Here is a 26,005-nt window from a genome sequence, read left to right on the forward strand (position 1 = left end):
CTTGCCAGGCAGGCGCTTTGCCGCTGAGCTAAATCCCCAGCCCCTTACTTGAGTTTTTTTTCCTCACTATAATATACATTTCCTGAATGAAGAATCTTCATGGACTTATGTTAAGTGAAAAAGCCAATCAAAAGCTTATATGCAGTATGTTTCCATTTATATAATATCTTTAAAATGTCAGAATTTAGGAAATAGTGGACAGATTTGTGGTTGCCAGGGTACCAGCTAAGAGGAGGGGCAAGAGGAAGATGGACATAGTTATGGTTAAAAGAGAGCACAAGAAGATACTTACGCTGTAGAACGATTCAGTATCTTGACTTATAGTGGACATATGGCTCCACGGGTGATAAAATTATATGGAACCTGGCAGTGGAGAACAGTTACTTGAAATCTAATACATGTATCCATATAAATTGGTACAGGTATCTTTGGAAAATTTGAATGAGATGGATGGGTTATATCAATGTCGATAGCCTGGCTGTGATATAATGCTGTTTTATCACACGTTCTCATTGGGGGAAACTGGGCAAAGTATATAAGAGATTACTATTAGTTTTTCAACTTCTTGAATTTATAGTTATTTAAGAAATTAACGGAAAAAATGTTACGAGGTTGTTTTCTTTAAAGGCCGTCTACAGCTACAAGCAGATCGCCATCAAGAACATATCCGAGCTAGAGATTCATTAATTCAGTCATTAGCAGCACACCTGGAATTCGATGGCTTTGAACGTGGACCTTTCAGTGACAGACAGATTAAAAATTTTCACAAGCTAGTGAGAGAGAGACAAGAAGAAGAAGCAGAAACTGCCAACCAGCAGATGGTAAATATTTACAATAAAATGTTTGTTCTTTTCTTTTGTGTCAGATTTTGTTTTAGTTTTTGAATGAAGTCTAATCTGCACTAACTCAGAAAAAACTTACAGAAGCAAATTTTTAAAAGTTTATAAGGATACAAATATGAATAAAATGTAGACCTCTTTTTGGGGTGGGGGGGTCCTGGGGATGGAACCCGGTGACTCATACCTGCTAGGCAAATTCGCTATCACTGCACTATGTTACCCAGCACTTTTTAACCTGATTTAGTTGATTTTACTTTGAGACAGGATCTCACTAAGTTTTGAGACTTTCAATTTACAATCCCCCCAACTCAACCTCAGAGTTTCTGAGATTACAAGCATGTGCCACTATGCCTGACTAAACTTACTTTTTAAAATTTTAAGTCAAAAGTTTTTTAAGGTTGATTACAACAAAAACTTTGCTCATAGTTATTAAAATTATCTTTGGATAACACTTCTTATATTTATAAAAATATTTTTCTGTATTTTCTTCAGTGTATACAGTTTATAGTTATTTAACTGTAATAAATACTGTTTCAGTGTATACTCCATTTTTGCGGGAGGGTACTGGGGATTGAACTTGGGGCCTTTGCAGTGAACTACATCCCTGGCCCTTTTTAAGTTTTTATTTGAGACCACGTCTCACTAAGTTGTCCAGGCTGGGCTCATATTTGGGATCCTGCTGTCTCAGCCTCCCAGAGTGCTGGGATTACAGGCATGCTCCACCATGCCCAGTTTACAGCGTTACTTTTGCAATGAAGAAACCTTTTCAGTGAAAAATTATTAATACACACTCTTTCATGTATGTGTTTAGAATGACTTTGCAGAAAAAGAAACTCTGAAACAAAAACAGATAGATGAGATACGGGATAAGAAAGCAGGACTGGGGAGGATAATTGAGCTAAAATCAGAAATCCTAAGTAAGAAGCAAAATGAGCTGAAAAACGTGAAGTATGAATTACAGCAGTTGGAAGGATCTTCAGACAGGATTCTTGAACTGGACCAGGAGCTCACAAAAGCTGTAAGATGTTTAAGTAATCTAATAATCCTATTATGTAAGATATTTAAAATCTTGTCTTCTGAATTATTTTATCTGTTGCTACTCAGATTATGGTATTTTTTAAATTTTAATTTTCATTATTACATGTTCGCGGTACATAATGATTACATTCATTGTGGGAAGTTGGTACATGTACATAACACGTCATAATTCCTTTTTACATCCTCTTCCCCTTTCTCCCTCCACCTCTGTCCATCTGTGGGTCCTCTTCATTGGCAAAGGCTCTGTCTCCCTGTTTCTTGTAGATTATTACAAAGAAAAATGTCTGCTTTTTCTGTGATCTGATATAAAATGAACTTATCTGAATATCTTAGTCATCCAACTTTTTGGTTCTAAAACCCAGTAGGTTGAAAATTAGAGGTCACCTAGAGAGCTTTTTAAAGATACCTGTGCTTAGACTTTAAAGCTTCACACCTTCCAAATCTCAGTCTCTTGAAGGTAAGGTATGGGAATATGTGTTTCACACAGAACAGAACTAAGAAATCGTTACAAGCATCTTGGTTAAAAACCATATACGTGAGTAAGAAAACAAGTATTTTCTTTCTAGGGTCTACACAGTATTAATTTTACATGGTGTTTGTCTTGATACCAGTGTTTTCTGAGGTGAACATTCACAGCCAGTTTCTTCTTTTCAAGAATTTCTAAGTTCTTTTCCTTGTTTCTGACCTGTCTCTTTTCTTCACCAGGGTAAGCTTTTTAATGCTTGGCAGGTTCTCTCTTAAAACCCATCTTTATAATTTAAGTAAACATTGACTAGACCCACCTACGTTTATTTACAAATTTGCTACCATTATAACCTAGTAAGGTAATTTTAGTAAGATTTTCCTTGAGGCACACATAGCCCATGTCTCTTCTCTTGTTGGATATAAGCAAACAGTAATATTTTGACCACTCTGAGTAATTTCTGGTACACTTTTCATTATTTTAATTCTGATGCAAAATATATAAACCTGTTCATTTGTTTGAATTTTTGATTAGGAACGTGAGTTAAGCAAGGCTGAGAAAAGCAGCAATATAGAAACCCTAAAAACAGAAGTGATAAGCCTTCAAAGTGAGAAAGCAGACCTAGACAGGACCTTGCGTAAATTGGACCAGGAGATGGAGCAGTTAAATCATCATACAACAGCCCGTACCCAGATGGAGATGCTAACTAAAGACAAAGTATGGGTTTTCTTTTTTTTCTGTTTGAATTATACCGTCGGGTATTTAAAACCAATTATGTTGCATTAATAATTGATAGAATATGAAGTATTTATTTGGTATTGCTTTTATATATTAAAGATGAGCTAAACGCTGTAAAATACTTTTATTTTTTTAAATTTTTTAATTTTTTGGTTTCTTTGAGACAGGGTCTCACTATGCAGTTCAGGCTGACCTTGAGCTCACTTTGTAGCCCAGGCTAGTCTAGAACTCGAGACGATCCTCCTGCCTCAGCTTCCCGAGTGCTGGGATTACAGGTGTGTGCCACCACACGTGGCTGTAAATTACTTTCAAGTTTCAAAGTTATTTATTGTTGTTGTTTTGCCTTTTCTTTTCGAGACAGGATTTCACTATTCAGCTCAGGCTGGCCTTGAACTCACTATGATCCTCCTGCCTCAGCCTCCAGACTGCTAGGATTATAGGCATGCGCTGCCACACCCAGCTGTTGTTGTTTTAGAAACAAAGATTGTGCTATGTTGCCCAGGCTGGCTTCAAACTCCTGGGCTCAAATGATTCTCCTGCCTTAGTCCTGAGTAGCTAGGATTATAGGCTTGTATCATTGTGACTGGCAAAATTATATTTTAACTATAAAATGTTGATAGTACAGAAGTATACATCCATAAACATACATGCTCATTGCTGCTTATTTTTAACGTATGGAACTTTTTAGTTTTTCTGTCATCAGACTTGTTAATCTTTTAAGCCTTAGAATTACCCATTTGCTTTTTTTTTTTTTTTTTATTTTTGGTTCTGGGAATCAAACTTAGGACCTTGTACTTGCCAGGCAGGTGCTGTGCCCCTGGGCTATATCCCCAGGTCCCCACTTGCACTTTTATAGTTTTATTTTTTTTTGTCAAGAACTTTAGTCAATCTGGAATTTATTTTTGTTCTTGATATAATATGGAGATATAAGGTTTTTCTAAGGTTTTTGTTTTTCCCTTAAAGGCTGACAAAGATGAACAAATCAGAAAAATAAAATCTAGGCATAATGATGAATTAACTTCACTGTTGGGGTATTTTCCCAACAAAAAACAGCTTGAAGATTGGCTTCATAGTAAATCTAAAGAAATTAATCAGACCAGAGATAGACTTGCCAAGTTGAAGTAAGTAGTTGCAATGTTACCATGGTAATAGAAATCCCTTACTTCATACTTTTATTTTTCATTGTTTTAAATAATGTATTGTCATGAAATGGTATGTTGTTAATTGGCCTACGTTTTGCAAGTTAAGTAAAATGGTAATTGGTATTGATTGGGGTCTTCTCTCCTTTGGAAATCTGTAGATGTTAGTAAGAGGGTTAAAATTCTGAAATTTTCTTTGCATTTCTGTTATTAACCCATTATAAAAAGATCGTTTTTATCAGATGTAGTCTTAGATGGTGGTTGGATAAGCGGGTCAGAAATTTTACACAGAATTTTTAAGGTGCTGGTAGGTTAGGTTTTTATCATGTTAAGCATGTATTTGTTGCACAAGGGTCTTTTAAGGAGTAGAATATTGAAGTTTGAAGTTCAGGAGATTGGAAGTTGTTATGTAATAGTTGACATTACGATAAGCATGTCATCTTGAGAGAGTTTTGCAAAGCAAAGAGAAGGGGTTACAGTAAACTAGTGGGAAGCACCAGCTTTTTAAAAATGTTGGCGTGCAGGAGAGAGCAAGTGAAGGAAACAGGGATGTGCCTAAGGGACCAGGATGAGAGCCAAGCAGGAGTAGTATCTGGGAAGATGATCCTTTAAGGAGGGGGTCGACGTGTTTGGTGCTGCACAGCAGTCCAGTGAGATGGAGCCTGCACTTGGCACTTCAGTTACTGACGACTGATGAAAAGTTGTTCTAGATGTTTAGCATGACTCACAATGGATAGCATGATGAGTGCCTGTGCATTCACATCTTTTTCTGAAGCAAATTTCTCAAAATAGTTCTGCCTAGCTCTTCTCTTAACTTGGAATCTAAGGTCACCAATCTCGTGAAATCAGGCAGAACTTTGCCTGTGGACAATTTTCTGAGAATTGGCCCCTTAGTAGGATTGGCAGGTGAATTTGTGTTGTATAGAGAACGTTTAGGCAGGAGTAGACTTTTGTCATGATTTCTGAGAAAAATATTCAGACTAGGAGTGTAGTTCAGTGGTAGAGCACTTGCTTTGAGGTGTTCAAGGCCCTTGGTTCGTCCAGTGTGAATTGATCAATTTTAGAAAATTATTTGTTCATACCAAACCATGTGCTTTGTTGGAAGAAAATTTGTCTTGATTGTAATCAACATTTGTTTTTCTTTTAGCAAGGAACTAGCGTCAGCTGAGCAAAATAAAAATCATATAAGTAATGAGCTAAAAAGAAAGGAAGAGCAGTTATCCACTTACGAAGACAAGCTATTTGATGTTTGTGGTAGCCAGGATTTTGAAATCGATTTAGACAGGCTTAAAGAGGATATTGAAAAATCTTCAAAACAGCGAGGTATGTTACCAACTCTGTATTACCAAGGCACGTTGACACTTGAATTTTCATTTACAGGTAACCATTCAGGGTGGGAGATTTAAATACCTTGTTATGGAGTCGAATGCCTTGACATTTAATAATGGCTCTATAACATATTTGCTCTGTGACTTTGGACAACATATTGATACCTTCCGGTGTTTCACATTCATCCTCCGCAAAGTGAAGAACTACCTTCCACCTAGGGCAGTGGTGGCAAACCTATGGCATGCATACCTCAGTGGGCTGTTTGTTATCATTGAAAGCTCTAAAAGGTTCACCGTCACTGATCTAAGGTATTAAAGAGGCTTAAATAGGATTATAAGTAAAGTCCTAAAAATAATTCCTGGCACATAGAAATCTTTCAGTACATCTTACACTTTTTGCATGTTAAGAGAAAATAATTTATACAAATCTGAATATGTTATGTCCTTTGGAAGAAGATCTAAATGTGAGATACCTTTTATTTCATTTGTAATAGGTTTATAAAGCAAGAAGAACAATTATATAGTTAGAAAAGATGTACATTTTTCTCACTAGAGATTTATTGATTTTCCTAAAATAGCGATGCTGGCTGGAGCCACAGCAGTTTACTCTCAGTTCATTACTCAGCTAACAGATGAAAACCAGTCATGTTGCCCTGTCTGTCAGAGAGTTTTTCAGACAGAGGCTGAGTTACAAGAAGTCATCAGTGACTTGCAGTCTAAGCTGCGGCTTGCTCCCGATAAACTCAAGTCAACAGAGTTAGAGCTAAAGAAAAAAGAAAAGCGTCGAGATGAAATGCTGGGGCTTGTGCCCATGAGGTGAGAATGGGGGTTTATCATTACTGTACATGCAATGGCCATGTTGCTAAAGATACTCATAGAGTGCCTGGTGTGTGATAGATACTTGGTAAGGGTATGTTGGAAGAATAAAAATTAAAGTCAGAGTTTTTATACTCTAAATTAGTATATCTATTTCATGTTACATACATGACAATAGAATCAATAGTTTAGTTTAAAGTCAAGCTTATAGCCAGGCATGGTGGTGCACACCTGTTATCCCAGCACTTGGGAGTCTGAGGCAAAAGGATCGCCTCTGGGTCAAGGCCAGCCTGCCCTACAAAGTGAGGCCCTGTCTCAAAAAACCAAATCAAGCAAGCTAGCTAAGTTTATTTCTGAAACTAGTCAGGATATATATAGTGTGTGTGTATATCTGTGTGTGTATGTGTTAGACTTGGCTTAAGGGAATAAATTTTGACAGTTTCAGAACTGTTTGTTGCTATGTCACTTTCTTAATCCAGCAAAAGAATTAGAGTACTTAAAAGCTCTTCTAAAACGTAAATTTTAGGGGCTGGGGATTTAGCTCAGTGGCAAAAGCGCCTGCCTGGCAAGCGCAAGGTCGTGAGTTTGGTTCCTGGTACCAGAGAAAAACCAAAAAAAAACGTAAATTTTAAACTATATTTGTATGTAATGATTTCCCTGGTGTCTCTTGGAGCATGGAGGGCCAGGTTACCCATAGACATCATTAAGACATGACCCACAGGAGCTAGTTACACCACAAGGATGGGCTAATTAAAGGAAAAATCTCTCAGAATTAGATGGTTTTAATAAAGTGTTCAAAAATGGTTCAAATAAATGCATTATTTAAGAAGACAGAAGCCAGTGAGTCCAGAATGGAAAAGGAAAAAGTTTTGAGAATGACGAAGGAAAGGGAATATAAAGCCTAGAGAAGTTGGTTCAACTCAGGTAAAAGAGGGACAGAGAGAAGGGAAACAGAACAGATTATGCACTGGGACAGGGAGTGTGGCCTCTGCTGCAGCTGCAATGTTATCTGGAGTTCCGGGGATTACTTGTAGGGATCGATTGATTCCCTCAAATTGAGAAGATAGAGTTATATAATGTTCAGGCCCAGTGATAACTCTTACAGGTGGTAAGGAGCCATTCTAAGGTATTTGATGAATGATAAGTTTTAGGAATATTAATATGATACTAATAACTTTGGGTAGATTTGAGTGAGAGAATCTCCAAAAGTGAAAAACTAAGAGAATACATTGTCTAGGAAAACCAAAGAAAAATTTTAGGAAAAGGAGAAGGAAAGTTCTACGATGTACCTTACAGCAGCCTGCTCCTAGCATGGTCCTTGTGGTCCCTGTGTCCTAGATTTCATATGCTCATGTATAGTCTCATCTTGAATGGTTGCCTTACTTTACTTACATGTAGTGATGAGAATGGCACACAAGTGCTACTATGGACCTGAGGTCCATAGTAACCAATAAAGTAGGACAAAAGTGATAGCAATTTCTTCCTTAGGTGGTCTAAGGTACTGTGGCTCCCCTCCATGCAGTCTGGGAGAATCTAGGTGCTGTCGAGGCCTTTGCATAAGTGACTTTACAAGCAGTTTGTAGAAGTCAGCCTTGAGATTATCGTAGTCCCAGCTGATGGCTGATGTGCAACTTCTGTCAGAGATGCTACATCAGAAGCAGATCTCCCGGTCTTCATATCTGAGAAATAAATGCTCTTGTGTTAAGCTGCTAGCTTTGGGGTATTTTGTTATGCAACAGTAGATAACTAACAAAGCATCAAGAATGAAAACCAAATACTTGGGGCAACGAGAACGTGATAAGATAGGGCAGCAGTTTGAGAATGAAAAGGAAATAGAATAATAAAGTAATATCTTGAAATGAAAAAGATCAAAAATAGATAAAAAAAATCGGTAGAAGGAACACATAGAAGAGAAGTGTAGCTGTTAGTTATGAGTTCTGCATTGACTTGGTACACCGTTTTATGTGTTAGGACCCTTGCCATCACAGCTCCCCTTCTCGGAGCAAAACACTGTCGTGTCTCTTCAGTTCCTTGTTCTTCTAACTTTGGTAACTCTTTGCTGATTGAAGGAGAACCATAGCATCTGTTTTATTTATTGTGTTTAACAATCCTCCTCAAAACTTCGTGTCTCACAGCAACAATTTATTGTTTTCCATGATTCTGTGGGTACCTGGGTGGTTTTCATCTGGGACTTTGAGGTCCCAGTCGGAGATTGCCTGCAGTCATCTGGAAGGTCACCAGGGCTGGCTGTTGAACAGGCATGGCTCGCTCAGAGCTGCTGAGGCTGTCAAGCAGGATGCCTTCTCATGACGTCCATGTATGTCTTGCTCTTTGGCAGCAAAGGGGTTGGATTCTGAGAGATAGGAAGTGGAAGGTGCTCAAGGCTCTTGGGGCCTGGGCCCAGCGACTGCACAGTGGGGACGTCTGTCATTGCCGTTCGTGAGAGCAGTCACAGAGCCTGCTGAGACTCAGGCAGAGAACACCTCTGACCTCGTGATGGGAGGGTGGAGTACTTGTGGCTGGCCTTAATCAGCAGCTGTAGGTCCATAGCAGCATTGTGTGCCACTGTGGTCATGAAGTAAAGCAAAGGCTAGGAAAGCTCCCAAGGAAGCACTGATTGCTAAGCGAGGACGTGTGTTCGGTGGAATGGTTTCTACTGAAAGAATCACAAATCAGAACAAGGAGAGCAGGCTCATGATGAGCTGTTTCCTTACCAGGCTCTAGCAGGATGTCATCCTGATTTAGGAAAAATGAGAAGTCCTCTGTCATTTATATATTTACGTATTATATTTTTAAAAGTTTAAATCTACAAGTGAAAAGTCAGTAATAAACCAGGAGGACTTTTTTTTTTCCCAGTGTGGAAAAGCAGCAGCTTAGAAGTGTACAGTGGTCAGACTGATTTCTAATTTTCTAATTATGGCTCTGCTGTGTGACCTTAAGGATGTTACTTGATCCATCTGGGCCTTAGTTTTTCCCCCACTGAGATGATTAGTGCCGTGGAGGAATACTCAGTCGGTAATTGGATAGGAAGCAGCTGGAGGATAATGGTGTAGGGAGTCGCTGATGAAGGTGGCATTTGTGTGGGGACCTGAGAGGACTGAGGAGCCAGCCATGCACTTGCCTAGAAGCACTCCAAGCAGTGTTCCAAGAGTCGCTGAGCTGTGTCTGACCCAAAAGCCTAAGAGAAAAGTGGTAGAAGATAAACCTAGGGAGGTAGTCGAGGACCCTGCTTTACTTTTCTTGTTGCTAAGACAAAACACCCGACACCCGAGTTACAGGAGGAAAGGTTTATTTCAGATCCTGGTTGTAAAGGTTTCAGTCCATAGTCAGTTGGTGCCAAGGCAGGGTGGCCTGGCAGAGGGCCATCACAGAGGAGGCAAAGCAGGGCAGGTGGAAGGCAGCAGCAGAAGCAACAGCATCAAGTCTGCCTCTCCCTTTTAATCTCATCCAGGCTACACACCATTTGATTGGTGCTGCCCATACCCAAAGTGCCACCCATACCTTAAGCCCAGCATCACACATACTAGATCCAGCAACCTACACAAAACCTCACCTATGACCAACATGTGGCTTTGTGGGGACAACTAGATACAAGCCATAACAGGCCAGATCCTCTGGGGAAAATATACTTCATTTAAAACCTCAAACCAACCTTAATATGAGCCTATCATTCTGAATGAAATCTCAGCTGGAAATATAGCTGATTATCAGTTTGTCTAGTACTGACATGGGTTTATTTATTATCTACATTTTAAAAAAATTCACTTCTCTCCCTATTTCTCTCAAAATTTAGTTTTAGTACCATATCTTTTACATATAATTCCCTTGGAAAAGGAATGCTATCCAAAAATAGAAGAATTGAGTTTCTGAAGATTTAAAAAAAAAAAAAAACCTAAAGAATAAATTTCAAATCTCTTACCATAGAAAACATAGGTAAGCAAGGAAATGGATATATTACTTTACTTGATCTAAGCATTCCACACTATGCATATATGAAAACATCACATCTCATAAATGCATAGTTATGATTTGTTTCATTGAAAATCATGTGAAAGGCTGATAAAAAAAGATCTCATAAAAAGTGAAAAGGAAAAGCCAAAGTAAACCCAGAGGACCCTAATAGTTCTCAGTAGCTCATTCTGTAGGAAAGTTTCTTTCCTTTTTATTGGAACAATTATTTTAGCATTTTGGATCTAGCATCAGACAAGAAGGCACCAAAACCTGTACCACCTTGCCACATTGGTGAAAGGTAGGGTTGTGTGTTTGTATGTGTGTAAATGGATTAAAATTGTGTGTATACTTGTAGTTCACAAAGATGTCCCCAGTTAAATGAATGCTTGACTGTCATTAGGGTGTCATACTTATGTCATTTTGATCACAATATTCTGGAAGTAATATATTGAAATCAGTTACTTATATAGTAGTTTGCATTTATTCATACTTACATACGAAATTGGAAAATGTCATATTTCTGTAGTATAAAAAATTATATGTTGTCACAGATCAGTTTAGGTTGGCATCTCTCAGTCATAAATACACTTTTTTAAGTCATTAAGTGATTATAGATTGTAAAAGCCAACTCTTGAGTTTCTGGTTTTTCCATTTGCTTATTGTTAAGATTTCCATTAGCAGTTAATTTACTTTATTGTACCACTTTAACTTTGCTAATTTTGCATAAGAATTTGCAATTTTTTGGAAGTAAACTTGAGGTTTTAAAAACTCATACAAGTTTTACTACTTTAATAAAGATATTTATTACTTCAATATTGAAGTAATATTTATTAATAAAAATAAAAATAAATATGGAGCCAGTATCAGCCTTAGAGTAATTCATTAGAGTACTGACAAAAGGGTGAATAGCTTTTTCTTTTTTTATTACCGGAAATCAAGAATAACTTTTTTCTTTTCTTTTTTTTTGGTACAAGGAATCGAACTTGGGACCTTGTGCTTGCCAGACAGGCACTGTGCCATTGAGCTATATTCTTGGCCCAGTAACTTTTGTACCTTAAATCCATGTACCATTTGACTGAGTGGCTAGTTTCCTTCCTTTCTTTGTCATTTTTTTTCTTTCTATAATTTTTAAAATTTATAATTTTGAAATAATTTTCCTTCTTGCAGAAAAATTCTGAAAATAATATAGAGAATTTACATATACCCATCACCCAGCTTTTCTGGATACTAATAATTTATGTAACCATAATACAGTTATCAAAACCAGGAAATTAACATTGGTATAATGCTACTAAATTACAAACTATACTTGAACTGCATTTTTTCCTTTACTGACCATTTTGAATCCAACCTAGATTTTAATTCTGCACCTAGTTGTTGTTTCTCTTGAAATGTGCAACAGTTCATTGGTCTGTTTTTGTCTTTTGTGACCTCAACATTTTTTAAAATTTAATCTTACTGGTACATTTTCAATAATACTTAATGACCACATTAATCATAAGGAATTTGTACCTGTACATAGTATATCTTGATTCTCCTATTTTCCCCATTTTCCTTCTTCCTCTCCTTATTTACTTTTTTTTTTTTCAGTACCGGGAATCGAACTCATGACCTCGCGCTTGCCAGGCAGGCACTGTGCCGCTGAGCTAAATCCCCAGCCCCTCCCCTCCTTATTTACAAAAGCCATGTTTCCATTTTTTTTCCTTCTATGACCTTGACATTTTTGATGAATATGATCAGTTAATTTGTAGAATAACTCTTAGTTTAGTAATTATTACAAGCAAGCTCTACCAGTGGATACAAAAACTAGAAATTTGAGAAGCAGCATATTTACGTATTCTTAACATATCTCTTGTCAAGATATTTTATAATAACAAAGGAAAAAAATAGTAACTTTACAGTGAGAAGTAGACCTGGCACTGTCTTCACAAAGTAAGATTTACATTACCAGTAATAAGACTGTGACATCATGTAGCCACTGATAAAATGCTCAGAAAAGGAGCACTACTTCTGTGGTATTCTTGCCAAAAATGCACAACCCCAGTCTTTGTATAGAAAAATATCAGGTTGATTGTGTTTAATTGCATGTTTTCTATTAAGGCAAAACATAATTGATTTGAAGGAGAAGGAAATACCAGAATTAAGAAACAAACTGCAGAATGTCAATAGAGACATACAGCGTCTAAAAAATGACATAGAAGAACAGGAAACACTCTTGGGTACAATAATGCCTGAAGAAGAAGGTGCTAAAGTATGTCTGACAGATGTTACAATTATGGAGAGGTTCCAGGTAAGTTTTTGTAGCTTAAGGCAGAGTAAAACTTGTTGCATGATGACTTGCATGTGAGGTGTGAGCGTGTTAAGCTAGTTTTCATGTACAGATTGGGTTTAGAGTTCAGGTAGCCTCAAGGAGCAACTAGGATTACATTTTTTATTCATCAGTTATGGAAATTACATAATTCTGCTTTTCATTTTTCATCAACTTCATTAGTCTCACTTTAAAACATTTTATTAGCACACGTCTGCAGTACACAGTGCTTACATTCATTGTGGGGAGCTGGCATGTGTACGTAGCACATCTTAATTCCTTTTACTGCCCCTTCCTGCCCTTTATCTCTGCTTCTAACCCTAACTCTCATTTGAATTACTAAAAATTAATTTTACTTTCATTCTATTTAATTTTGGCTAAAAACTCCTGAGTTACTATTGTGCAGTAAGTCCCTCAGAGGAAGTAACTATTCTGTTGTTAAGATGGAGCTTAAAGATGTTGAAAGAAAAATTGCACAACAAGCAGCTAAGTTACAAGGAATAGATTTGGATCGAACTATTCAACAAGTAAACCAAGAAAAACAACGAAAACAACACAAATTAGATACAGGTAATGTGATCTATTCTTCATTGTACCCTTAAAGACTTCCTTATTGCCAGTAACTTTTTATAGTAAATTTATACCTGTTACATGGATTAGAAAACTTTCTTCCTTGCAGCCATAGAATATTCGTTCTCTTTTCTCAAAAGTGTCACTTCTCTTTTATTTTTTCCTTGCTTTGCACAACAAATTTGGGGTGGTGGAAGAGTATCACATGCGCTTTACCTGTGAGTGGCCAGGAGGGGACAGAAAGCAGGTTTAAAGGGTAGAGTTCTTGTTACAGTTTTGTTACAGTTGGTAGGATTCAAAAGAAATTCAGCCTTTTTGGATTCCATAGATCTATAAAAATTGGAAATATGATGTTAATAGTATTTTGTGTAATTACTATGTCAATGATGTTTTTGTGCAGTTTCTAGTAAGATTGAATTGAATCGTAAGCTGATGCAGGACCAGCAGGAACAGATACAACACCTAAAAGGTACAACAAATGAACTTAAATCAGAAAAACTTCAGATAGCCACTAATTTGCAGCGTCGTCAGCAACTTGAGGAGCAAACTGTGGAATTATCCACTGAAGTTCAGTCTCTACTCAGAGAGATAAAGGTAAGCTCATTTGTATGTGTTTGTTTTTTAAATTAGTTCAAATACGTAAAATCTTCTGTATTGGTATACTGGGCAGAACTGTGGTTATTGTGAGAATCAAATGAAAATGATAGTAGTTCTTTATGTGGTTTCTGAGTGACAGAATTTGTACTAATAAGTAAATGTTCCTGAAAGGAGAAGTTTGGCCATGGTAAGGAAGATCAGCTACCTGATTAAGTAGTGATCTTCATGTTATTGCATGTGGTTAGTTGGTGGTTGGGTAACTTTGTATAAGGATTCTTTCTTTTTTTTTTTTTTTTTTTTTTTTTTTTTTTTTTGGTTTTTCTCCGGTACCGGGAACTGAACTCACGACCTTGCACTTGCCAGGCAGGCGCTTTCGCCGCTGAGCTAAATCCCCAGCCCCCTGTATAAGGATTCTTTCTGCTGTGGGAAGTTTGTGTTACCTGCAAATGCTATATCCATGGCAGACATTCTCCATCATAGCACTGTGTCCATGTGATTCCAGATACAGTTGCAGAGTCCTTACCAGAGCAGAGCAGGTAGACTTGCCATATGTACTGCACTGCATTTGCCAAGCTTTATATGGATTAATCAAATGTAAGATTTAATGAATTAAATTTATGAACAGTTTTAGAAACAGCAGCCTGACCTCGTATTTCATAATTGTACCTACTGTTAGGTACTGAATAAATTACTAAACTTATTTGTCATTAATTCCTGTAAATTCTTTATTGAAATAATTTTGGATTGCAAATTATTAATCTTAGTATAAAATAGATATATAGTAAATATATCTGTTAGTGTATAAAATAGATTATCCTGCATCTGTATTATTTTTTACTGTGTATAAATCATTTAGGCATTAAAATGTTTAGTGTTTCAGCAATCCTATTGAGAGAGATAACTAAATCCCCTTTTTATAGAAGAAAAGCTTACAAATGCCCCATAAGTTGCCCAAGTTCATACACTTAACAGGAGACAGGGTTGATTTCAGATGGGTCTCTGACGCTGAAGACATTTGGCCTCTCACCTCACCACATCACATCCTAGTATGAGAAAATCGACATACACTCAAGTAATACTAAATAATTGTATCTGCTCTTATAGATGCAGTAGTTATTTTAGAGTCTTAAGGTTCATGATGATCATTGAGTAGTGGTTATCATGTAGATATACTGTAGAGAGGATACGAGGCTAAACAATCTACTACCTAAAGCCCCCTTCCTTCCCAAATAAGGGGGAGGGGTGTCACACCAACATCAGAGTAGCACTGTGTGTTTATTCCTGTGAAACAACTGCTTAGCAGATTAAACTTCAGTTCAGAAGCATCTTTTTTTTACCATCATACTCTTAGGTAAAGGAGAATCCTGGGTTAGATAAACTTTCCTATTGTTTGATCACTCAGCTTACATAGGCACCCCTATTAAACTCATGTCTGATGCCACAAGGTAATATAATTGGAAGCACATGGCCTAGAGTAAGAACCAAGTCAATGGCTGATGCAGTATTGCATAGTGGCTAATAGAGTGAACTCTAGAGCTCAATGGGTTAAAATCTTGACTCCTTCCTTTACTTTTGTCATGACCCCCAGACAAATCGTTCTCTGTGCTTATTTACCCTTCGGAAATATGGGGATGAAAACTATGGTACCTTCGTGTGGTAGACTGACAACTGGTGGTCAGCTTGTAACAGCCAGCTGAACTGAACCAGAGTGGTGCTGGTATGGGAGGCCCGCCTGAAAATTGCTGCCAACAAAATGAAAAGAACTGGAGAAGAAGGGGTGCTATTAGGGAGCTATTGGGGGCTGCTGGTTCTCATGGAGCAGCTTGTCATACTGACTTTCCTGCTGTGAACGTAACTGTTCTCATTGTCAAAGGAGCTCAGGACCTTACTCTCACTGAGAATGGCCACAGTTCACTTTGGGGGAGCTCTGGACCTTACTTTGAACATCGCTGCCTGCCTCCAGAGGGGAAGATGGTGCACTGTGCAGTGTCCTGGAGAATCTTGTCACACTGGTTTTCCTGATATAGACTCAGCTGTTCTTATCTTTGGAGGAGCTCAGGACCTCATTGTTACTGAGGATGGTTGTGGTACCTTTCTGGGGAGCTCCGCTTCCTACTTTGAGCATTGCTTCCTGGCTGCAGTGCACATCCCACAGCACAAATCCTTCATCTGGCTAGCACAGACTTTCTAGCTTCCATCACTAACCTTTGGGCCTTCCCGATGCAGATCTGTGAAACAGACTTGCATGGGACATTGTCGTGGACCCTTGGCCTCCAGTTGGACTTGTGAGGGGCATTGTGATGGGCTGTAGGGCTTTAGCTGGGCTCATGCAGTACTTTTCCATGGGATCCAGGCCATCAGTTGGATTCTTTTGACCTATGGGCAGATTTCCTTCACTCTCTTTGTGTATAACTGTTTGGGTGACTATTATAAAATGATCCTATAAATTATGTGTCCTGTATTGTTTGTAAATCCTGACTGCAACACTTCCTCTCAGGGTGGAGGAAATGAACAAATGAGTTGACTTTAAGTGTAGCACATAGAAAATGCTTTTGTTCTTTTTTTGTACCAGGAAGCGAACTCATGACCTCACACTTGCCAGGCAGGCTTTGTGCCACCAAGCTATATCCCTGGCCCTGCTTTTGTTATTAAGACTGAAGCCTGTCATCTAAAATAAGATAACAGGAGCTGGGCATGGCAGTGCACACCTCAGGAGGCTGAGGCAAAGGGATTGCTGCAAGTTCAAGGCCAGCCTAGACTATATAGTGAGGTCAAGGCCAACCTGGACTACATAGCAAGACCTGTCTCAAAAAACAAACAGAAAAAGATAAATGAGATATTACATAAGATGTTATGTGTTCTTATATTTTTAGGATGCTAAAGAGCAAATAAACCCTTTGGAAACAACATTGGAAAGGTTCCAACAGGAAAAAGAAGAATTAACCAACAAAAAGCATGCAAACAACAAAATAGCACAGGATAAAGTAAGGTTTCATTTGTTATTTTTCAAATCTCTATGTTAAAATTATAGTACTATTATTTCAAATGAAATTAAATAGTTTAAGATAAATACTATTTTTCAGATTCATGATGTAATTCTTTTTTTTCTTTTTGGTGGTGATGGGGATTGATTCAGAGCCTTGTGCGCATGCTAAGCAAGCATCCTGCTGCTAAGCTACATTTTCAGCCCTCAGAAGTAATTCTGACATGAGAAGTTCTTGGATTAAATAAGAATCAAACTTAAAATATTTTACTGTATGATTTAAAATAGAAGTTAGGAATCAAGACTACTTAATTCATTCTCATTGGTGTTAAAGGAATTTACCTGAGATTGTATTTGGTAGGGGCAGAAACTAGAACCCAAGATATCCTAACTTTCAACTCAGTGTTTCTTTATATTCTCCTGTTAAATATCCTCGTCCCAACCAATGTAAGTTTAATAAATATTTTTCCACAGCTGAATGATCTCAAAGAGAAGGTTAAAAATATTCATGGGCATATGAAAGACATTGAGAATTATGTTCAAGATGGAAAAGATGACTATAAGAAGGTAATTTAGAACTTAAAATCATTTATTTAGTTATTTTTTTATTTCAAGTGGTTCAAGAATTTTCTTTCTTTGTAGCAAAAAGAAACTGAACTTAATACAGTAATAGTTCAACTAAATGAATGTGACAAACAGAAAGAAAAGATAAATAAAGAAATGGGAGTCATGAGACAAGATATTGATACACAGAAGGTAGGTCTTTTTTGTTCATGGTATCATGTAAACCTGTAACATACTTTTCTGTATTGACCTTTATTGTAATAGAAGATCCACTGAATAGAAGAGCAAACAAAGTAAAGCAATTCTAATAACATTTTTTTCATTTTTTATTTTCAATAAAAAGCCTATGTAGTAAAAGCTTAAAGGCATAAAATTAAAACTATCCCTTTCCTTCTAATACCCAATCTCACTTCTGGATGTCATTTCTGTTGCAGTTTTTCTTTTGGTTTTGTTTTGGTGGTTTGGTTTGGTTTTATTTGCAGTCCTGAGAATCTAACCTGTGTGTGCTGAGCTGAATCCCTTGCCCATTTTTTTTATTTTTTACTTTGAGACATGGTCTCCTGAGGTGAGCAGGGTAAGCTCGATGTGGTGGCGCACACCTGTTATCCCAGCACTTGGGAGCCTGAAATAAGATCGCTGCAAGTTTGAGACCAACCTGGACTACATGGTGAGACCCTGTCTCAGAAAATTCTAAACCAAAAAAAAAGTTCCCCAAAACTTAAAATGCACGAGCTAGACTCTTGCTATCCTCCTGCCTCAGCCTATTTAAGTGCTGAATGTCTTATTTGTTCTCAAATAAGGTTTTATTTATATGTCAACAGATAGATAAGTTTAGATTTGTATGAGTGCATAATATTTAAATTTACAGACAAGATCACACCATTTATATTATTCTGTACCACTTTCCATTGAATAAAATGTAATCATACATGTCAACTCACAGATATTTTATTCTTTTCAATGATTATAAAACTTAGGTTGATTATTTTTTCCCCATGTGGATTACATGGCACTGAAAATCCTGCTACATCTGTTAGCGTTTTCTTATTCTCACATATCTTTATGTAGAATAAATTCACAGAAGAGGGATTGAGGTCTAAGATATTCTTAAAAGCTACAGGTGAGAAAAATATTTGTAACATTAAGTCATTTACAGGTTTTCTATGAAGGAAATTATTTTCTACAAAATAATTAAAATCACTTTGAGAAGCTATATTTAGCATGTTCACCATTATCCTGAAGCAGTTGCCTTAACAGAACAGTGAAATGACTTTTTAAAGTCACATTTACAGTGCCAACTAGCACTTTGCAAGGCTGGGGCAAGGTCTCCCAGAAGGCTTTATACACTCTGAATCAATGACCCGTATATATCACGGTATTCATTTTAGCCGGGATTCATGGGTCCCGGAATCAAGGAGTGGAAATGTAAGTGCACCACTTACCATTAAACCCTGTTAACCCACAAGCAACATTTTTGCTTCACTTCCCATGAGTTTATGCTCTGCTCGCTTACCAGTCTTAGTTGCAGAAAGAGAAATGCTGCCACCAGGAGACAAAACAATGATTCCCATTGAACTGGAGGTTAAGGTGAACACCCAGCTACCTTGAGCTCCTTATGTCTCTTACTCAACAAACAGGAGTTACAGGAGAGTATTGGCCAGGGTGATTGATTCAGACTACCAAGGGAAAATTGGACTCTTTCACAAGAGGCCTAAAGAAGAGTATATCTGGAATACAAGAGAATCGTTAGTGTGTCTCTTACTATCACCATGCCGAGTGTTGAAGGTGAAATGGGAAACTAGAATAGTCCAATCCAGGCAACATTACAAATGACCCAAACCCTTCAAAAATGAAGGTTTGAATGACCATGTCAGATAGAGAATTACGACTAGCTGAGGTGCTTGCTGAATGCGGATGGAGTACAGAGCGGGCAGTGCAGAAAGGTAGCTATGAATACCAGGTCTGACCACATGCTGAGGACTTTAATTTTCATGAGTATTCTGTCCCTATTTTGTTAAGAATACATCTGGATATATGTAGATAGTCAGGCATTGCTCAACAATAAGGATATGTTCTGAGAAATGAGTTATAAGGCAGTTTCATTATGGTGTGAACATCAGAGTGAACTTGCACAGATAAGATGGCCACAGCATCATGAGGAGATAAAATCTTGTGGGACGACTGCTGTATAGGCAGTCCATCACTGATTGAAAAGGAATGTATTATATGACCTATTGACAGAGGAAAAATTAATCCTGAAGGCATTTTCTTGCCAATTATTGAGCCATGCACTGTATTAATTATGTACATTAACTTTAATCCTTATTGCAGTTCTTTATGATAGCTGGTATTATTATGTGTCATATGCTGAGGCTCAGAACATCTTAGCTAATTTGTCTAATGTCACCCTGTTTAAAAATTACAGCATTGAGATTTGAACATAGGTATACTTGACTTTAAAACCTATGCTTTTTAACTACTGTGCTCAAAACTAAACATAATAGAAGCTGTCCTAAAAGAAAGAATTACCTACCTTTCTGATAATCATGTAGACTAACAGACTGGGAACAATACTTATGCCAAAAATTGGTCTTACCTAAAATGTGGTAGCACTTTAAAGACTCATTTCATGCAGTTATGAAAGCAGATTCAAGTGTTATATAGCATCAGATCAAAACAAGCATTGACACAGGTTCTTATTTCTAATAAGGAAAAAGCATAAGCATAGTTCCCCACAGAAGAGCCCGGAAGCACAGGAGCTGCCTACAGAGGTGCATGTACAGTAGGTTTCCTCAGCCACAGAGGACATTTACAACATTTATAAATTTTTTTTTTACCATTTTAAACTTGTTTTGCATGAATGTTTAATAATGAACATACTTTATAGAGCTTTTACTAAATGCTTTAAAACTTTGTAAAATAGTAAATAAGTATACAACAGCACATTTGTGAATTGTTACAGGAACCCCCACTCACCTACCCATCGTACCAAAGTTGTGGTTTTTACAAAGGCAGTAAATACTGCTCATCAGGAGATGTCCCACCTGCACCTGGTTGTGAGGAGGCCGTCCACATTAGTATAGGCCTGGAGAGTGCTTCACACTGCTTTATTCTCCCTGTGTGCAATTTAATATGCTCAGTCAGGCAGAATTGGCACTACCTGTCAGCACTTGCCTGTTACGGATCTCATATTAGTAACTTGGTCACTTTTGTTAACTGACATATTATTTACATTTAGATACAAGAAAGGTGGCTACAGGATAACCTTACCTTAAGAAAAAGAAATGAAGAATTAAAGGAAGTTGAAGAAGAGAGAAAACAACATTTGAAGGAAATGGGTCAAATGCAGGTTTTGCAGATGAAAAAGTATGTTTTTAAGAAAAGTTCTTATTTTAAGTAAAGATCTTTATTATAATGTGAAAACACAAATACCTGTTTTATCAAATAGGCTGCAGGTTGGTATCCCTTGAGACTTACATGAAGGTGGACAGATATGGAAATATATTTCATGGTCTTAAAAATTGAATTGCTGGCCAGGGATATAGCTCAGTGGCACAGGTGCCTTCCTGGCAAGTGCAAGGTCCTAAGTTCGATTCCCGGTACCAAAAAAAAAAAAAAAAAAAAATTGAATTGCTGAAGAAGGGACATTAATCAGTTTAACAATAATCCACAACCTATGGACCAACTAGAAGGGACATTAAATGGATGATCACCCTGAGTGATGGGTAGTAATTATTCAGTATTATGGATTTTTGTTGTTTGAGACAGGGTCTTACTGTCTCGTTTAGGCTGGCCTTGAACTCATAATGATCCTCCTGTCTCAGCCTCCCAAGGACTGTGATTACAGGCTTGTAATCACCATGCCCAGCGTTTACTCAATATTAAATATGCCAAGTCGCCAGACTTTTCGCTTGCTGAATAATGGTACTGATCACAGAATATATAACCATGAACCTATCCTGTGTCAGAGCTTACACACTGTTTGCTATTGCCAGTAGAGTGATTGCTGGGGCAGTTTGCCAGTGGAGACTCACTCTGGATTGTCCCAGTTGTGATTTTGTACCTGCCAAAGCTTTTTTTCCTCTTTTTTTTTTTTTTTTTTTTTGGTGGGGGGAGGTAAAGATTAGCCAGATTATTCCTTCATCTGGTTTTACTGGTATTTGCTGTAGTTCCTACCTTCTTGGGACAGCAGAAAAAATTTTGTTACTGTCTTTCTTAGTTGCCTTCGGAATTCTGTGAGAAGCTAGTTGATGCTAAGTCTCTTGGCTAGAATAAAAGGTTGTACTTAGATGTTAAACCACTTCACCTGGTTCAGTCCACATCTCGTCCAGTGTTTCCTTCTGAATTTTTTATTGGTCTCCTTGAATTTATACAGAAATCTATGTCAAAAAGTGCCTAGGATTTTCTTGAAGATACACTAAAAGTGAAGTTTTAATTTGACATGTAAAACCAGAGAAATGATTAATCTGTATTATTGTAATGTTGGTTTAGTTTTTTAAAATTCCCCATATATAAAGGAAATCAGACTTGGTGACTAGAAGAGCATATCATCTTCAGCCTTTTCATTTTTTTATGTATTTGGACCTGAAACCTAGGAAAATCAGAGGAATTAGGGTGAAAGCAAGGACAATGACTTCAGCCTCCCGTCCGCTCTCAAGTCTCTGCTCTTTAACTTTATAATGGAAGTTGGAGAAGTAGAACTCTCAGAAAAAACTTTCTTTTTTTTTTTGAAGTGAAATAATTTGTTCTTTGCTACTAAAGACCATATTACAGATTTTAAAAATCTATTTTGCATTTAGTACTTAAAAATACTTTTTACATTCATTCAGAATGCTGTGTATCTATCCTTTTTCAAACCTTTCTTTAACTAGAATATAACAGCTTAGCTTTATAAGAATGTTCATAAACTTAAGAGCAATGTCTAGGACATAAGAGGATGCTAATAAGTGATTGCTAAAGAAGATTTGTAAAACATATAGTCTGAGTAATCTGCCAAATCATCAGAAAATTGGAGTGTTTATTTCTTAGTCATTATGGTTTTTATACTTTTGCAAGAAAAATTTTATTTTTGTAGAAGAGCCCAGATTTTTAACAAATATTGCTGTAGATATTCATATTTAGTTCAAATAAAGTAAAAATACTGTCTTTTACATACTGTGAGCAAAAAAATATGTTATACAATAGTTCCTCAGTGTTGGTGACTGTGCACCCTCAGTTCATAAACGTTTGTGAATTTGTAGTATTACTACCCATCTGTGCTTTACTTAGGTTAATCAGTATCTTAAAGTCAGCAACTTCCTTACATCTCACAGAGTATGATGATTCTTTAACTTATAAAAATTAGTTGTGGAGAAACCTACATGCTGCAGAAATTGAGGAGAGAATTTTCTTTAGTACCAAAGCCTTAAAAGCAAGGAAAGACTCTTATTATCATATACTGATTGGTGGGGAGAATGCCAACTGTCTGAAGAGATCTGTGACTTTTCCAGTTTGGGTTGATAAAGCTAAACAGTGGTCCTCATCTGTCATTTCCCCCCTTTGCAGTGAACATCAGAAGATAAAAGTGAACATAGATGATATAAAAAGAAATCGCGATTTGGCATTGGGACGACAGAGAGGGTATGAGGAAGAAATTATTCGTTTTAAGAAAGAACTCCGAGAACCTCAATTTCGGGATGCTGAAGAGAAATACAGAGAAATGATGATTGTTATGAGAACAACGGAGCTTGTGAACAAGGATCTGGACATTTATTATAAGACCCTTGACCAGTAAGTGTTAGGCTGGGGACTTAGTACTCATTGCAGTGGATATCGACTAGCGTATTTTAGTCATATTTTTTCCATTTTTAAATGTGATAGTTCATATATAGCATAGAATGGAGAAATATATGCATGTATCCATACACATATATTTACTTAAGGTATAGAGTTATAAAGCATATTAAGGAATACTCATGATACCACCTTCCCCTAATCAACCCAAGAACTCTACCATTATCTAACAGGCATCCACTTAGATTTCCTCACTTATCTTAAGCTCCAGTCATCTTTGCCTCCTGTGACTATGACAGAGATTGTTGTTTACGGGCTGGGGATTTAGCTCAGCGGCAAAAGCGCCTGCCTGGCAAGCGCAAGGTCGTGAGTTCGGTTCCCGGTACCAGAGAAAAACCAAAAAAAAAAAGAGATTGTTGTTTACTTTTAAAAAAATGATGTATTATATTTGTGTTGGTTTTTCAGCTTTTTAAAAATGGTGTTTTGAATGCTTATCTAGAATTTGCTTTTTTATTTCTATTCATGTTGTTTATAGCTGTAGTTAATTCATTTGCACTGCTGTATAGAATTTTGTAGGAACACACCACTGGTATCCATTCTTCAATAGTCAGACATTCAGGTTTATTCCAAGTCTTAGTAATGCAGATCTTGCCTCCAAGAACATTTCTTGTCCTATCTTTTAAAGCAGAGGTATAATGAGTTTATAAATGTGGCAGTGGGTCACACAGTATGTTCAGTTTCATGGAATGTTAAATTGTTTTCCAAAAACACTTTTACTAACATATCACTAGAGTTTTCATTGATGTATCCTTTCATTGGTTTGTACATTTCTTAATATTTGCCAACCTAATTTTAAAGTGATAATTGTGGTCTTCATTTGCAGTGTTGATTTCTTATTTCTTTTAAAATTTTTAATGGTAGAATCTTTTATATTTATTTTTATTAACATGTATTAATTTTCATATTAGTGGAATATAGTGGTATGTACTGATCAAATAGAACTATTTTTTTTTTTCAGCCCAAGCCCCCTACCCTTTCTATACTACTTTCAGGTCAACATTTTTTTTAGCTTCCATATATGAAAGAGAGCATGTAGTACCTACCTTGCTATGTCTAGCTTATTTCATTTAACATAATATCCTCTAGTTTCAAGTATTTTGCTGCAAATTACAGGATTTTATTCTTCTTCATGTTTTTTTCCATATATACTTTATTCATTGCTGGGCACCTAGGCTGATTCTGTATCTTAGCTCTGGTGTATAATACCACTATAAACATGGGCATATCGCTACCTCTTTGATGTGCTGATTCCATTGTCTTTAGATAATGATCCAGAAGTGGAGTAGCTGGAACATTTACTACATCTATTTTTAGTTTTTTTGAGGGACCTCCATACTGTTCTCCATAGTGGCTGTACTCATTTGCATTCCTACCAGCAATGTATAAGAGCTTTTTTTTTCTATATCTTGGCAAGCATTAGTCTTTTGTTTCGGTTTTTTTCATAATACCTGGTCATTAGTGTTTGCTTCTTTGGAGAAGCATCTGTTCAGACCACTTGCCTATTTTAAAATTGGATTTGTATGTGTGTGTTGTTTTGTTGCTGTTATTGTTGTTGTTTTGGTGGTGATGGTATTGGGGATTGAATCCAAAGTCTCAAACATACTAGGCATATGCTCTACCACTTAGGTACAGCACCTGTCTGGACTAAATGGGGTTTTTTGTTGAGTTTTTTGAGTTCCTTGTATATTCTGGGTATTAACAGTCTGTCAGATGAATACTTGGCAGATATTTTCTCCCATCCTATAGGTTGTTTCTTCACTCTGTTGATTCCTTCCCTTGCTGTGAAGTAGGTTTTTAGTTTGATATAGTCGCATTTGTCAATTTTTGCTCTTTTGTCCTATGCTTTTAGGGTTCTGTTCAGAAAAATCACTGTATGTATTAATGTCTTGAAGTGTTTCTTCCATGTTCAGTAGTTTCAGATTTTCAGGTCTCATATTTCAGTCTTTGATCTATTTTGAGTTCATTTTTGAAGTGGTTGAGAGATAGGGGTCATGTTTTATCTGCATGCGAATATCCAGTTTCCCCAACACCATTTATTAAAGGACTGTCTTTGCTTGGATATAAGTTTTTGGTGCATTTATCAAGAATTAGGCAACCATGGGTGCATGAGTTTATTTCTGGGATCTCTATTCTGTTCCATGGTCAGTCTGTTTTTACACCAATACCATGTTGTTTTGATTACTGTGGCTGTGGAGTATGTCTTGAAGTCAGGTATTGTGATGCCTCCAGCTTTTCCTTTTTGTTCAAGATTTCTTTGGCTATTCATGGTCTTTGTGCTTCTATATGAACTTTAAAATTTTCTGGTTCTGTGAAGAATATCGTTGGTATTTTGATGGGGACTGCATTGAATCTGTGTATCACTTTGGATAGTATGGACATTTTAATAATATTAGTTCTTTTAAACCATAAATGTGAACAGTCTTTCTAAATTTTTGGTGTATCTTACACGGTTTCTTTCATAATTTTCATTGTAGAGCTCTTTCACATCCTTGATTCCATGGTTTCACTTGCTGTGTCTGGTTTATTTTACTTAACATATTATCCTTCAGTTCTGTCCATTTTGCTGCAAGTTCTTTTTTATGGTTAATTAAAAGTAGATGTACAGCGTTATTCCTAGGTTGTTTTTTGTTTGTTGTAGCTTTTATGAATGGAGTTGCTTTCATGATTTCTTCTTTTTTTTTTATTTTAAAGAGTAAAACAAGGATAACATAATAATGGGGGGACTTAGCATATTACAGACAAAATGGTAGGAAATTATCAATGGTTATCGTTTTACATATTATTATCTACAAAATAGTTTCTCAGGAAAACAAATAGACAAATAATAGTGCGTTAGAGA

At 36.8% G+C, this 26,005-nt stretch overlaps 1 protein-coding gene across 2 annotated transcripts in view; it reads left to right on the forward strand.

The window, feature by feature from the left end:
* The window catches only part of Rad50 (RAD50 homolog, double strand break repair protein), a gene marked incomplete at its 5' end in the record, with an annotated part of 81,694 nt that overhangs the window by 16,963 nt on the left and 38,726 nt on the right, over positions 1–26,005 (forward strand). For both annotated transcript variants that reach the window (XM_013508334.1, XM_013508338.1), the window contains 14 exon segments: positions 628–821; positions 1,651–1,857; positions 2,875–3,057; positions 4,042–4,199; positions 5,365–5,540; positions 6,124–6,361; positions 12,413–12,602; positions 13,064–13,190; positions 13,591–13,784; positions 16,661–16,771; positions 17,245–17,337; positions 17,413–17,526; positions 20,573–20,700; positions 22,879–23,103. In XM_013508334.1, the coding sequence (XP_013363788.1) occupies positions 628–821; positions 1,651–1,857; positions 2,875–3,057; positions 4,042–4,199; positions 5,365–5,540; positions 6,124–6,361; positions 12,413–12,602; positions 13,064–13,190; positions 13,591–13,784; positions 16,661–16,771; positions 17,245–17,337; positions 17,413–17,526; positions 20,573–20,700; positions 22,879–23,103 (2,338 nt within the window).

Source organism: Chinchilla lanigera, unplaced genomic scaffold, assembly GCF_000276665.1.
Source record: "Chinchilla lanigera isolate Chin_1 unplaced genomic scaffold, ChiLan1.0 scaffold00007, whole genome shotgun sequence".
Lineage (NCBI taxonomy): Eukaryota > Metazoa > Chordata > Mammalia > Rodentia > Chinchillidae > Chinchilla > Chinchilla lanigera.